This window comes from Myotis davidii, unplaced genomic scaffold (assembly GCF_000327345.1).
Source record: "Myotis davidii unplaced genomic scaffold, ASM32734v1 scaffold243, whole genome shotgun sequence".
Taxonomy (NCBI): domain Eukaryota; kingdom Metazoa; phylum Chordata; class Mammalia; order Chiroptera; family Vespertilionidae; genus Myotis; species Myotis davidii.
In genome coordinates this window covers 1,270,805-1,284,916 of record NW_006295183.1, presented here as the reverse complement: position 1 = coordinate 1,284,916, position 14,112 = coordinate 1,270,805, and the positions used below count along the sequence as shown (strand labels likewise).

The following is a 14,112-nucleotide window of genomic DNA, read 5'->3' as shown; positions in this document are numbered from 1 at the left end:
GCAGGATGGCAGAGCAGGCAGCACCAGGCCAAGGCAGGGTGCCAGGTGGGGCTGTGAGGCTGGGGGTGTGAACTGTGAACTGGAGCCCAATCTCCACAGGCCACCCTGAAGACCCCACCTGTGCATGAATTCATGCACTGGCCCTCTAATCCCAATTAATATAAGACCCAAGGGGAAGGAAATACTTTTCTGTTTTGATCACAACTGTAACCTCAGACACAGAGTAGGCCTTGGTGAATATACTATGTTGTAGTATGTTGAATTAATGAATACATGAGACTATGTGCTAGGCACTGTGGTCGACTTTACATCAAATGTGATCCTCAGAACATCTCATCTATCTATATAAAAGCCTAAGCGACCATCAGAACTGAACAGATGACCAAACAGGCTGTGTGGGGTGACCCGGCTGGCAGGGGGGACAGTTGGGAGCAACCAGGCCAGCAGGGGGGGGGCGCAGTTGGGGGCGATCAGACCGGCAGGCAGAAGCAGTTAGGGGTGATCAGGCCAGCAGGGGGGCAGTTAGGGGCAACCAGGCCGGCAGGGGAGGCAGTGAGGGGCAATCAGGCCAGCAGGCAGAGGCGGTTAGGAGCCAGTAGTCCAGAATTGTGAGAGGGATGTCCAACTGCCGGTTTAGGCCTGATCCCCAGGAGTACCTCAGCAGTCGGACACCCTCCAAGGGGTCCTGGATTGGAGAGGGTGCAGGCTGGGCTAAGGGGACCCTCCCCACTGTGCATGAATTTCGTGCACCGGGCCTCTAGTTATATATAAAAGCCTAGGCAACCTTTATGTCTGGAGGACCTGCTGGTAGCTATGACGTTCACTGACCACCAGGGGGTAGATGCTCAACATAGGAGCTTCCCCTAGTGGTCAGTGCACTCCCACAGCCAACCTCCCGCTGCTAGCCAACTTCCCGAAGTCCCTCCCCCGTGGCTGGCCCTGATCGGCCCCCATCAGGGTGGCCGGCCAACCTCCCATGGTCCTTCCCCCCCTGGCCAGCCGACCCCAAACAGCCCCGATCACCAGCCAGGCCGAGGGACCCCACCTGTGCACAAATTCATGCACCGGGCCTCTAGTTACTCATATAATACTAATAAGAGAGATGAAGTAACTAGCCCAAGGTCACCCAGCTAGTAATTAGTAGTATTAGGATTGGAACCACGGAGCTATATGACTCCAAAGTTCCTAATAGACTCGTGAAGGCTGGGTCCATACTTAGCAGGTACTCAGCAGTCAGTGGAGGTGGGGTTCTGTGGGGTCCTTATGGTACCTGAGTGCCAATTGGTGGTTGAGGGCAGCCAGTAGGTAGGACACGTAATGAGGGACCACTGCTTCCCCTCTGAGGTGGTCTCGGGAGAATCGGATCAGAGCATCATTAAAGCTGCAAAGGACAGAGGTGGCGCCTGTCCCTGCTGTCACTGGTACCCCAACAATTTCTGTCCAAAGTACTCTGGCCCCCGCCTCCAAGATACCCAAGGGACTGTTGCAAGGAGCCTTTCCCACTGGTGTGCCTTATTCACTCAGAGCCCCCCTGGGCTGCCCCAGGAGCAGGGCCGGGGGTGGGGGTGGGCCGGTGCCTTGGCAGACCTCCTCAGGAACGCTCCCAGTTCTGACAGTGCCATGCCGTGCACCCGCCGCTGCAGTGACTCACTGACCAGGCTGGTCACTCGAATGTTTTCTTCCAGGATCTACAGGCAGGGATGGGCAGCCATCAGCAGTGTCCTAGTTCTGCTCCCCCACCCCCCGCCCCGCTTTCTGTATGAGGGCTGTCCACCTGGCTGCCACTTCCCACCCACCTGCAGCACGATGGCTGGCATTGGTGAGTGGTAGAAGCCGGATGGATCTGTGTCAGGCTCCCGCTCCCGGCCCCATTCAGCCACTTCCCCTTCCAGTGCCTTCTGCAGCCACTGCACCACACTTGCCTGGCGGAAGGGACAAGGGGCAGCAGAATGTAGCAGGGCACTGACCCTGCTAGAGACAGGTAGCCATGTGACTCGACAGATGCAGTCCCACAGCTGGTGGCAGAGCTGCCCTGGACCTGGGCCCCAACTACTCACCTGGACTTTGGATACAAATGTTGCCTCTAGCTGCTCGATATTCTCCAGGGTCAGGAGAGGTTCCAGCTGAGACACATCAGCCTCCGGCCCCAATTCCAGGCTCCCCATCATTTCTGGCCTGGTGATGAGTGGCCTAGTGTCACTCTGAGCCCCGGGCTTCTGATCCAGCCACTTCCCATTGCCCCAGGGGCACTGACCCCAGGTAGACGTGCAGCGCCCAGTGCAGCAGGGTGAAGGCGTCGGAGGCTCCCAGCTCGGGCCCTTCCAGGAACTGCTGCAGGCAGCGCCGCAGGCCGCCGTGCAGGGTGTGGGCCCACAGCCGGACCACCTTGTAGTGTGGTGGGCAGCAGGGTGCGATCAGTGCCTCCGCTGTGGCCAATTCGGCTGGTAGAGCCACCCGCAGAGCCTCCAGCCACCCTGCGAGGGCCCCTGGTCCAGGCAGCAGAGGCGTCCCAAAGTGGACCCGCTCTAGGCCCTCCTCTAGCGCTCGCAGACAGCGCTGCCGCCAGTCCCGGGGGCCCTGCTCCAGGGAGGTTGTTCTGCCAGCCTCCACCTCCGCCACGCGCACAGCAGCCACCAACAGGGCTGGGTCCTCCCGGGCCAGCTGCCCTGCAGCTCCTACAGCTGCCTCCACAGCTTGGCCCAGTGCCTCAGCCAGAGGGCCCAGCCCCTCAAAGACTGGCAACTCCAGATCCCCCAGAGAGGCCCATGTCTCCTCTTGCAGCTGCTCCAGCTCCCTAAGGCTCACATATGCCTCCAAGAGCTGATGGGCATCAATCAGGGTCTGTGCGTGGACCACTGCAGCCGGCACTGGGGAGGGAGCAGAGGAGACAGCCCTGGGCCTCAGCCTTCCCACCTGTGCAATGGGTACAGGATCAGATGCTGAGGCCCTGTGGCTGGAGTGATGTATAAAGTATTAAATAACCAGTAGAGTAGACTTTTACTGAATGAATTTAACCTTATTAGAGAATAAAATATAACCAGGATAGTAGAGTGTTGGCCAATCTGAAAGGACCAGGGAAGGGCGGAGGCCTGTTGGGCCAGGTGTAAACCCTTGAGCTGATGGAACAGAAGGAAGTCAGGGGTCCTGGAGGGAAGGCAGGGAGGAACGGGAGGACATTCTAGTGGCTATTCACCCATGCTGTTAGGGAATATTTCAATGTAACAACCAGGGTGGCCGGAGCCACTTGACTGGGTGTCAGTGCTGACTCAGACATCCCCTGCTCGGAAACCTGAGTGAGCTAATTTGCACCCTGCTTTATGTGCCACCTGAAGGCTGAGTTACTTACTCTCTGGGAGGCCCTTGGGGTGTCCCTCCATGCAACCTCCCACTGGTACCCCAGCCCCTTGATGAGTGTGTGGACTGACTATTGGGGGGCTGGAGCCCAGGGCCCTTGCACACTCACCTGCTCGCAGCCGGGGCAGCAGCTGAGACAGGGCCTGCAGTTGCTTGTGTTGGACAACCTGCTCCCGCAAGGGCTCTAGGGTCTGTACAGCCTTGGCCATGCCCCGGAGCAACCCACGGGCCTGGCCCAGGGCCTCACGGGCTCCTTGCACAGCCTCGAGGGCCTGTGCCAGTTGCCACACACCAGTTTTCACACCCTCCAGGTATGACTGCACCACTGACTGCGGAAGGGAGGGAGACGGTGAGGCCTGGCCAGCTGGCCACCCACCCCTAACTCTCCTGCCCCTTGCCTGATGCCCACCTTAATGCGTGCTTCCAGGGAGCGGGTGCGCTGTACCTCACGGCTGCGGTACTGGCCCAGCCTGGCCAGCTGCTCCGGCTGGTAGAAGATGCCTGAGGCCCACTTGAGTGCTGCACCCCGGGCCAGCTGCTCCGCCCTCTCCTGCTCCGGCCACTCTGGCCCTGGGCAGGAAGAGCCTGGGTAGCCATGTCAGTTGGGCAGGGCCTGAAGGAAGCAGCTGCTGACCCTGCTCCCCTTCCTGCTCCTCAGCCTGAAACCCCAGGGCAGGCGACTCCTCTCACTGACCGACAGAACGCCAGCCAGACCTGGCAGGGAGGGCCCAAGCCCACCTCTCCCATCTTTCCTGCCACATCCCTGCCCCAGCCCACCCGGAAGGGCTCATACCAGGAGGAAGTGAAGGATGCATGTCGTCCTTGGCTGTGGGGTCCATTTTAGGCCCTGGAGGAGCCAGAACCGAGGTAGGAGTCCGGGCAAGGGTCTGGGCTAGAGCAGGCAGCGTGGAGGAGCTTTGAGCTGCAGGCTCTGTCTAGGCCTCTCTCAGAAGGAGGAGGGAGGTTCCTGCCCAGGCTCCTCCGCAAATGGGAGTGAGGCAGGGTGAGATGGGGAGGCACCTGGGAAGCCTCCTTTGCTGGGTTTCTCAGCGTTGCCCCTTCAGATGCCAAGTGAGGCAGGGTGGGCACAGGCCTCCACTGGACCCCGCTCCTGTTCTGCGTTGCAGAGGACAGTCTGGTATGGAACTCACCAGGCTTGACCAGGCGGCCAGTTCTCCCTCCTCCGCAAACAGCGTTGGCCTTGAGGATGGCCCTCTCCCCCAGTCCTCACAGCAGAGCTGGGCACTCCCTCCACTCTCTCCCAGGGCCTAGGTGGCTCTGGGTCACGCCTCTGCATGCAGCAGAATTCCCCTTTCCAAGGAAGCCTCAGTCCCACCTCCCAGTCCAGAAGCCTGCCTCCTCTCTCCCCAAGACCACATGCAGAAAGGCAGGAAGCTGAGCCTCTGGCGTTTTATTCCCAACAGGAAAGAGCATCTGCGCTGTGGGGTGGGGTGGGGAGGGCTGGGCCCACTTCCCAGGGGGGAGGGGGCGGTACTTCCTGTGATTATTCAGTCTTGACCAGTCCACCCAGGACCTCTTAGTGCTCAGAACAGACATGAACTGAATGGCCCCAATTTGGGGTGGAGAGTGAGGTGTGCAAACATGGATGCAGACAACATCACAGTATGAAAACTATGCTGACAGGCCCTTCAGAGGAGGGTGTGTAACCTCTGCAGAGAAGTGAGAGATCACAGGCTGTTGTGAAGAATGTGAGCCCTAACCGGTTTGGCTCAGTGGGTAGAGTGTTGGCCTGCGGAATGAAGGGTTCCAGATTTGATTCCGGTCAAGGGCACGTACCTTGGTTGTGGGCACATCCCCAAATGGGGATGTGCAAGAGGCAACTGATTGATGTTTCTCTCTTGTTGATGTTTCTAACTCTCTATCCCTCTCCCTTCCTCTCTGTAAAAAAAAAAAATCAATAAAAATAAATATATATAAAAGAATGTGTATGGTGGGTTCTGAGAACTGTTTATCTTGAGAGTTAAGGGGGCCACAGAAGGAACTATAAGGTAGTAATAATGTAGCGGGCACTAGGGAATCACCCCAATACACCCTCAGGACAAAGGCACTTCTTCCCCTCGCTGCTTCTCGCTGCTTGCAGTGTAAGCTGCTGAGGTCTCACAGCTGAATCTCAAGGCCAGTGTTGGGCTACAAAGGCCCAGAACCCGTACCCCATCCCTCTCCCTTAACATCTTGGAAGGGCCACCTCTTGGAAGGGCCACCCCAGTTTCAGAGCTTCTAGTAGGGTGGGCTGGGGTCTTTATTATAACTGCATTGCAGTTTAATTCCTTCTCTGTCCATTTCTGCTTATCTTTATTTTATTGATTTTTTACAGAGAGGAAAGGAGAGGGATAGAGAGTTAGAAACATCAATGAGAGAGAAACATCGATCAGCTGCCTCCTGCACACCCCCTACTGGGGATGTGCCTGCAACCAAGGTACATGCCCTTGACTGGAATCGAACCTGGGACCTTTCAGTCCGCAGGCTGACGCTCTATCCACCGAGCCAAACCAGCCAGGGCAATTCCTGCTTATCTTACAAGCGTGGATAAACTTCCTGCAGGCAGATCCCTGGGTCAAAGTCTGCCTCCTGGAGAATCTGACTGGGTAGAAATAATAACAAAAACGCTAAAAAAAAAAAAATAACAAAATGATACCAACAAACACAAAATCCTCCCTACATGCTGGGAACTGCTCCAAGTGCTTTACATATATTGACTCATTGGTAAACGTGTTTGCATTGGCTGAAAAGTGGCTATAATTCTATGGCCTCTGAGCACTGCAGGGTGGAGACAAGAGGAAGATGAGGCTGGGGATCAGGGAAGGGGAGTGGGGCTGGAGACAAGCGGACAAGCTAGTTGTAGTTAGTGCTTATTGTTTGGCGGGAAGTGAGGTACGATAATAGGATGGGTGACCCCGGGACAGGGGGGCAGCTTATAGGAGCAGGAATTGGGGAAACACATTGGGTTCATCTGGCAGCGCGGTCTCCTCTCCGGAGACGGGTTGGCCACCCGGAAGGTTTTGGTGGCTTCCCCTTCTTTACTGCCTGGGCTGCCACCGACTTCCTCCACCTGGGCTGATTTCGTCCTTTTCGGCGGTTGAAAATTTGCTGACGGCCCCAAAGTTTTGCGGCCGTACCCGCGGAGAGGAATTGCCCCACGTTCCCTAGGAGAGAGCGGAACGGAAGCGGAAGCTGCGACGCTGGCGTGAGGGGAGGCGGCGGGCGGGCGCGATGGCGGAGGCCGGGCCACAGGCGCCGCCGCCCCCGGGCACCCCGAGCCGGCACGAGAAGAGCTTGGGGCTTCTCACTACCAAGTTCGTGTCGCTTCTGCAGGAGGCCAAGGACGGCGTGCTTGACCTCAAGCTGGTGCGGTCCGGCCTGCGGGGCGGCAGAGGGGATGTTGGAATAGGCCTGGGCAGGTAGCGGGAACTCCTGGGGCGACCCAGCGGAGCCCTCGGAGAGCAAGCCACCATCCGGGTGCTTTCTCCCAAGTGGGAAGTCGGGAGCTGTGTAGTTCGTTCGGCCGAGGCCACTGGGTGTCAGCCCTGTGCCAGGCTCGGGGCTGCAGGTGCTGGTCCTCGTGGCCCTCCCTGCCCGGGGAAAAGAGCATCGGAACGTCCGTGTAGTTTGTGCCCGGCCTCTTTCCACCCTGCGGTCCTGAGCTGCTGTGATGCCTGGGAGGAGGGTTGGGCCTGTCCACCCCCTTTCCAGCCCCCTCCAGGCCAAGTCTCCAGGTAGCTGAGGGTCCACCTGAGAGTGGGGCTGAGCATCCTCCCTTCTGTTCTCTCTGCCAGGCAGCTGACACCCTAGCTGTGCGCCAGAAGCGGCGGATCTACGACATTACCAACGTGCTGGAAGGTATTGGGCTGATCGAGAAAAAATCCAAGAATAGCATCCAGTGGAAGTGAGTAGAGGCACCTGGGAGGGCAGTGGGATCTCCCATCCGGAAGTGTTGGGTGGGCGGTGGAGGGTGCAGGAGAGAGCAGGGTCCATAGGACCCAGAGCTCCTGGCAGGCCTCCTCAGCCCCCCTTCCTGGGCTCAGGGGCGTGGGGCCTGGCTGTAACACCCGGGAGATTGCAGACAAGCTGATTGAGCTTAAGGCAGAGATCGAAGAGCTGCAGCAGCGAGAGCAAGAGCTGGACCAGCACAAGGTGTGGGTGCAGCAGAGCATCCGGAACGTCACAGAGGACGTGCAGAACAGCTGATATCCTCCTGGCAGCCCCTGCTCCTGGGGTGTGGGCGAGGGGCCCTCCAGTCCAGCCGGGTTTGCATTGTGGTGTCCTAGCTCTGTCCCTCTGGGGAGGATGGTCCTGCAGCTCCTGGCCGGGTCCCAGCCTCCTGCTTCACTCTCAGAGCCCCTCTCCCACCAATCTTGGTCTGTGATCCTTCCCTTCTAGACCCCAGACCCCAGGACTTTCTCCGAGGGCTTGTATGTTAGACCTCTGCTGAAGAGCTGGGTCTTCTGTGTGGTCTGCCATCTGTCACCATAGGCAGGGCATCAGTCGTTCTCCTTAACCCCCACACCTTGGCCTACGTGACTCATGAGGACATCTGCAGATGCTTTGCTGGTGAGCAGAGCCTGAGTGGGGGGAGATGGTGTTGGGGCTGGGCTGAGCCACAGCCCTGAGCAGTGGGTTCAGTATCTAAAGAGCGTTCTGTCTCTTAAGAGAGTTGCTGGGGCCTTCCCAAAGAGGAGTCAGGCGGGGTAAGTCCTGGGTGAGAGGATCACTGGGGCCCTATGGAGGCCAACCATACTGAGGGGATACAGGAATTCTGGGCTGGGTCTCTAGGTCAGTCCCCATCTGCATGGTGCCTTGGGTTTGGCTTCTCAGGTGTGAAGAGCAAACATAGGGGGAAAGTGTGTGTGTGTACATGTGTGTGTGTGCGTGTACACGTGTGTGTGCGTGTACACGTGTATGTGCGCGTGTGCTCGTGTGTGCATGCTTGTATGCAGGGGGCCATGATGCCCCCTTCCAACCTGCAGTTCGTTCAGTTGCATTGTGGATACAGGAGCTGTTCCTCCTCTGTCTTTGATCCCCCAGACTGGTCCTGGGGAAGGGATGTTGGCCTTGGCCAGAACACCTATACCTAGGGAGCAGCCCTCAGTTGGGGAATGGGATACTCCTGGCCAGCAATTTTTTGCTCCACATGTTTAAATTCAGATTTTCTGTTTATTCACCCCTGGGGTCTTAGAAGGAGAAAAGCTTTAGTTTTCTGTCCCAGCCACTGTGGGGATTGGGTGTCTAGCCCCTCAGAGACCATGGTCTTCCTGCTCCAAGGAATAGGAACCCCCATTCCCAGCTCAGATTGAACCCCTGGGTCCTGACCCATCCCCCTTGTTATTCTAGGAGACACTCTTCTAGCCATCCGGGCTCCTTCTGGCACCAGCTTGGAGGTGCCCATCCCAGAGGTGGGTGCTCAGCTCAGGCAGGCGGGGTTGGCTGAGGGTGGGTGCTGGCTGTGGAGCCCGATAAGTCTCGGGTGGGGCGGGTAGGGGAGGCCTGAGGTTTCGGGTTATCTAGGAGAATGGGTAGCCTGGGGTGAGAGAGGGCACTGTGGCTCAGGGTCAGGCAGGAGCCAAGCCTGCTTCCAATTCCACCTGCCCCACACCTGCAGGGCCTCAATGGGCAGAAGAAGTACCAGATTCATTTGAAGAGTGTGAGTGGTCCCATCGAGGTGCTGCTGGTGAACAAGGAGGCATGGAGCTCACCGCCTGTGGCAGTGCCTGTGCCGCCCCCTGAAGATCTGCTCCAGAGCCCATCTGCTCTCTCTACTCCTCCACCTCCACCCAAACCTGCCGTGGCCCTGCCCCAGGATGCCTCACACCCAAGCAGTCCCCAGGTCACCAGCACCACCACCATCTGTGCCCCTGCTAGCGTCGAAGCCCAAGGGATGGCCATTCCAGCAGCTGAGATCATAGGTGAGGCATGATGAGCATCTGGCAATGGGGTGATCTCGGGCCCAAGAGGCAATACCTCTGTGGTGTGGGATGCGGTACTCAGAGCTGGAAGAGAGCTTGCGGAGGTTGTCCTTTTCCTGGCCCTCAGCTGGCCTCTCCTTGCTGTGACAAGGGAGCCTTTTTTCTTTAAAAAAAATGTTTTTATTGATTTCAGAGAGAGGAAGGGTGAGGGAGAGAGAGATAGAAACAAAGATGATGAGAATCACCGATCAGCTGCCTCCTGCATGCCCCCTACTGGGGATTGAGCCCACAACTCAGGCATGTGCCCTGACTGAGAATCGAACTGTGACCTCCTGGTTCATTGGTTGATGCTCAACCACTGAGCCACACTGGCGGGACAAGGAGAGCCTTTTTTAACAGGGAATCTCTGACTGTGTGAAGGGACATTAGTGGTGGCAGTTTCCCCCCAGATCCACCTGTCTGACTTGCCTTGGCAGCCTCTGTGTTAGAGGCCTCATGCCCCTGTCTCCTGCAGTCCCTCATTTCCAGATGACCTCTTCGGAGGTGACTGGCAGTGCCTAACTCTCCTTGGGCCTGGGAACCAGGGCCGTAGTCATCCTGGCAGTGGGTTTTAGTGGGTTTTAGCCATTTTCAATATTCCATTTCCTGCCCCAAGTGATGGGGTTGGGCCATGTGGTTGCAGTGAGTGGCGGCCCTGGATCTGATAGCAAGGACAGTGGTGAGCTCAGCTCACTCTCGCTGGGCCCGGCAGCACTGGACACCCGGCCACTGCAGTCATCTGCCCTGCTGGACAGCAGCAGTAGCAGTAGTAGCAGCAGCAGCAGCAGCAGCAGCAGTTCATCTGGACCCAACCCTTCTACCTCTTTTGAGCCCATCAAAGTGGACCCCACAGGTGGTGAGTACTTGTCCCATCAGGAGCAAGGAGAATCCAGCCTGAGCCAGTTTTGGGTCAGAAACAGAATTTGGGCTAGAAACCCAGCTCTCCTCTCTCCTCAGCCAGAGCTGGCCAGCATGAGGGCCAGCCCTTGCTGTCAACCCTGCCTAGACCAGAGCTCAGCCAGCGAGAGTGCGGAGCTTGGCCTCCCTCTGGTGCGGTTCCCCTCTGTCCCCCTTACTGGTCTGACCCAGAGCTCCCCGGCCCTCTCTCAAGCCCTGCCTGCCACCCTGGACTTAGGTCTCAAGAAGGCAGAGCACTCCCTTGGGGACGGGGCTGTGGTATGGCCCTCAGGCTCCGAAGGTCGGCAGCCCCTTCCCCGGAGAGTGATGTTATCCGCCTGGATTCCATCTCCATCCTGTGCCTGAGTGTTTGCTTTTTCCAGGACTCGTTCTCCTCGGCCCATAAACACCGCTCCACTAAATGAGCATCCCTCTCTCACCTTCCCTGTCTTCTCTCTGTCTGGACTCCGAAAAAGCCATCTCCACTCCACTTCATATGCTGGTCTCCCAGTCACCTTCGGGTTGCAGCAGTCAGGACCCCTGTACCCACCTAACACCCCATGCTCTTGATACCCACCCCTGACTGCCAGCTCCAGCGGGTTTTGAGGCTCATGTGCTCTGCTGCTCTTTTGCTTCGTATTGATGCTTTTTTTCTCCTTTGGCTTTAATGATACCAGCTCTTGGCTCCTCTTACCGGCTTCCCTTCTGGCCTCTCCCTGGCGCTTCCTTAACCATTGACACTCCCGGGCCTCTATCCCATTCCACACCTGCAGAGGGCTAGATGAGCCCCAGCCTCCGTCTTGCCTAGATCTTCTGCCTGAACTCCATGCTTGTGTCCATGTGCCTTCCTTTGCACATCCAATGGGCACTTCATTCCCATGTGTTCTCAACTAAAACTTGCTTTTCCAGTTCCAGCTCCTTCGACTCCTCACCTCACATCACCTAAGTGAGTTCACTTCCAGATATCTCTTATATCCCCAACACTCAGGATCACTGCCAGCCACCTTTCTCATAAATTCTTCAGCATCCTCCTCTTTACCTCAACCGACAAGGGTCTGTCTGAAATACAACCTGACTGGCATTCCTCTGTTTACAAAAGTACCTCTAATGGCTTCCTAAGGCCTGCCGGGTAAAACCAGAGCTCCTAAGCCTCGTCTATGACATCCCTGGTGATCAGCCAGCCGCGGCACTCCTCCCCAGCTTCGTTTTCCTCTGCTTTGCATGCGCATCCTCCCGATGAGGCTTTTGTAGCAGGGCTGTCACCCTGTAGCACCAGCCCCTGTTGAAGTGTCTGCCTCCTTTGCCAGGTAACCCTGCTGGGGTGCGCTGTCCGAGCCTGGCACCAAGGAAGTGCCCAGTAAGGGCAAGGATGGATAGGGCATTCTTCAGGCAGGATATCCTGCATCAGACAGGGTATCCTCCATCAGACAGGGTATCCGGCATCAGACAGGGTATCCTCCATCAGACAGGGTATCCCCCATTATACAGGGTATCTGGCATCAGACAGGGTATCCTCCATCAGACAGGGTATCCTCCATCAGCCAGGGTATCCTCCATCAGCCAGGGTATCCTCCATCAGCCAGGGTATCCTCCATCAGCCAGGGTATCCTCCATCAGCCAGGGTATCCTCCATCAGCCAGGGTATCCTCCATCAGCCAGGGTATCCTCCATCAGCCAGGGTATCCTCCATCAGCCAGGGTATCCTCCATCAGCCAGGGTATCCTCCATCAGCCAGGGTATCCTCCATCAGCCAGGGTATCCTCCATCAGCCAGGGTATCCTCCATCAGCCAGGGTATCCTCCATCAGCCAGGGTATCCTCCATCAGCCAGGGTATCCTCCATCAGCCAGGGTATCCTCCATCAGCCAGGGTATCCTCCATCAGCCAGGGTATCCTCCATCAGCCAGGGTATCCTCCATCAGCCAGGGTATCCTCCATCAGCCAGGGTATCCTCCATCAGCCAGGGTATCCTCCATCAGCCAGGGTATCCTCCATCAGACAGGGTATCCTCCATCAGACAGGGTATCCTCCATCAGCCAGGGTATCCTCCATCAGCCAGGGTATCCTCCATCAGCCAGGGTATCCTCCATCAGCCAGGGTATCCTCCATCAGACAGGGTATCCTCCATCCGACAGGGTATCCCCCATCAGACAGGGTATCCTCTATTACACAGGGTGTCCTCCATCAGACAGGGTATCCTGCATCAGTCAGCATATGCATGCTGGACCCAGAAAGGAAGTGGTCTGCTTGCCCTTCTGCAGCACTTCTGAGTTACAAGGGTGTACCAGTCACCTGCAATGAGCCTTTGGTATCCTAGACTCCGCACTGAAGAATTTGTCAGCAAGGGAGACCAACAGATAATGCCAGCCTGGCTTAGGGCAGGGCCTTCCTCTTCAGCTCTGTGGAACCCCAGGGTGGGTGGTATAGGATCTGAGAAAGTTGGGGGCTAGAGTGGGACCAGGCTGGACCTCTGTGCCCTTGAGCATGGCTTTCTTATCTTTCAGTTCTGGAACTCCCCAAAGAGCTGTCAGAAATTTTTGATCCCACACCAGGTAGGGCTGTGTTCCTCCTTGGGGCTGGGAACGGGGCACAGCTTATTGGGTCTTGCAGCTTCTGAGGACCTATGGTTATGATTGGTACCTGGACACAGTGTAAAGGTTCCTGATGGGGCAGAGGGAGGTCCTCTTCCTGGGCTTGGGGGGTGGAGAGGCAGGAGCCAGCATGTGAGGTCGGTCTCCCTCCTTCCCCAGAGTGCATGAGCTCGGAGCTACTGGAGGAGCTGATGTCCTCAGAAGGTGGGTGGCCCAGGAAGGTGGGTGGTGGGTGTGGGCAAGGGGTTGGGCGGCTGTTGTGGGGGGCCTTGGCCTTGACCTCAGGCCTCAGTCTGGTGCTCTCTGCAGTGTTTGCCCCCCTTCTCCGCCTTTCTCCGCCCCCCGGAGACCACGATTACATCTACAACCTGGATGAGAGTGAAGGCGTCTGTGACCTCTTTGATGTGCCTGTTCTCAACCTCTGACGGGGACATGCCCTATGTGGCTGGGACACAGACTGTCTAACCTGAGGGCTGCTTGGGGACCTCCTACATCTCAGCCGTACACACAGCTTGAGAGCACAGACTCCGGCTTCCCCAGCTTTCCCTCGCTGCACAGTTCTGGCCACAGCTCCCACTCCTGCACCAACACCTGCATTGTGCTGGGAGAGCAGAAGGGGCTCAGCTCCCTCCATGGTGGAGCCAAAATATTTGCTTCTCCTTTTCTGGAGCCTTCCCCCACCTGTGCCCTCCCTGTGCCTCCCCTGAGCCCAGGCTCTGCTGCCACCCGGTGTCACAGTGAGGAAACACATTCACTCCATAGGGCAGCTTGTCTAACCTCCCCCTTGCCCTGTTCCTGTCAGCTCTCCCCCCTCCTGGGAGGGAAGCTGGGGTGGGCTGGGCACTTCCAGCACCACTCCTCGCCTCCTTCACTTCTCTCCACCCTTTACCCTGGAGCTCCTCCTGGACCTGCCCTGCCTCCCTCCTGCCTGGCCCTTAGCCCCGACCACCTGTAGGTGATGTTGGGGGAAGGGGGAGGTGCTAACAGGAACAGAGGTCTCTAGCTAGGAATCTGGGCAGGTGAGTCCCTGAGGATTGACCCAACCTCCCTCCTCCCAATAGCCCCTCGTTTTATTCATTTACCCTCATTTAGAGCCATTTGCAGAGATTTAGAAAGATTTGCAGTAACGAATGGATTCCTATATAAAGATTATTTTTATACTTTTTTTCAACAAAAGGAAAATGTAATATTTGTACAGTGTCCAAGTGAATAAAGATCGTGCCTAAGGCTATCTCTGGTCTGGTTTTTTTGGCCCTCTCCCTGGGACCGCTGGATGGGCGATGGGACTGGGAGGGTCACCTTGCTGGGAAG

The 14,112-nt window shown here is 57.3% G+C and overlaps 2 protein-coding genes across 9 annotated transcripts in view; one reads left to right on the top strand and one right to left on the bottom strand.

The window, feature by feature from the left end:
- Window positions 1-4,787, bottom strand: part of EXOC3L1 (exocyst complex component 3-like 1) — a 7,286-nt gene extending 2,499 nt beyond the window's left edge. For 3 of the 4 annotated variants that reach the window (XM_006769799.2, XM_006769800.2, XM_006769801.2), the window contains exons 1-9: window positions 4,506-4,787; window positions 4,148-4,246; window positions 3,764-3,939; window positions 3,464-3,683; window positions 2,255-2,867; window positions 2,058-2,175; window positions 1,797-1,922; window positions 1,588-1,688; window positions 1,271-1,381 (exon numbers count right to left, since the gene is read on the bottom strand). In XM_006769799.2, coding sequence (XP_006769862.1) covers window positions 1,271-1,381; window positions 1,588-1,688; window positions 1,797-1,922; window positions 2,058-2,175; window positions 2,255-2,867; window positions 3,464-3,683; window positions 3,764-3,939; window positions 4,148-4,193 — 1,511 coding nt within the window. In that variant the 5' untranslated portion in view covers window positions 4,194-4,246; window positions 4,506-4,787. The remainder of the gene's footprint in view (window positions 1-1,270; window positions 1,382-1,587; window positions 1,689-1,796; window positions 1,923-2,057; window positions 2,176-2,254; window positions 2,868-3,463; window positions 3,684-3,763; window positions 3,940-4,147; window positions 4,247-4,505) is intronic. The other variant, XM_006769802.2, reaches the window with a different exon arrangement.
- Window positions 4,788-6,559: 1,772 nt separating this feature from the next.
- Window positions 6,560-14,032, top strand: E2F4 (E2F transcription factor 4). Of its 5 annotated transcripts, none has more exons than XR_001514925.1 (11): window positions 6,560-6,720; window positions 7,149-7,258; window positions 7,398-7,559; window positions 7,880-7,923; window positions 8,704-8,765; window positions 8,972-9,275; window positions 9,958-10,170; window positions 12,715-12,762; window positions 12,961-13,005; window positions 13,111-13,276; window positions 13,312-14,032. XR_001514925.1 is itself a non-coding variant. In XM_015567862.1 (11 exons), exons 1-10 carry the CDS (start codon window positions 6,586-6,588, stop codon window positions 13,264-13,266), a joined length of 1,296 nt encoding a protein of 431 aa, XP_015423348.1. In that variant the 5' UTR covers window positions 6,560-6,585; the 3' UTR covers window positions 13,267-13,276; window positions 13,312-14,032. The 5 variants fall into 5 exon arrangements, 4 of the variants coding, with proteins under 4 accessions (XP_015423348.1, XP_006769861.1, XP_015423347.1 ...); XM_015567862.1 differs by having other exon boundaries at window positions 13,094-13,276; XM_006769798.2 differs by having other exon boundaries at window positions 13,111-14,032.
- Window positions 14,033-14,112: the final 80 nt, after the last annotated feature.

Excerpts from the sequence above, each read along its gene's own strand:
- E2F4 (XM_015567862.1), top strand. The coding sequence starts at position 6,586 with ATGGCGGAGGCCGGGCCACAGGCGCCGCCGCCCCCGGGCACCCCGAGC. Across the intron at positions 10,171-12,714 it reads CAAAGTGGACCCCACAGGTG|TTCTGGAACTCCCCAAAGAG; the intron begins GTGAGTACTTGT and ends CTTATCTTTCAG. Across the intron at positions 13,006-13,093 it reads GGAGCTGATGTCCTCAGAAG|TCTGGTGCTCTCTGCAGTGT; the intron begins GTGGGTGGCCCA and ends CTCAGGCCTCAG.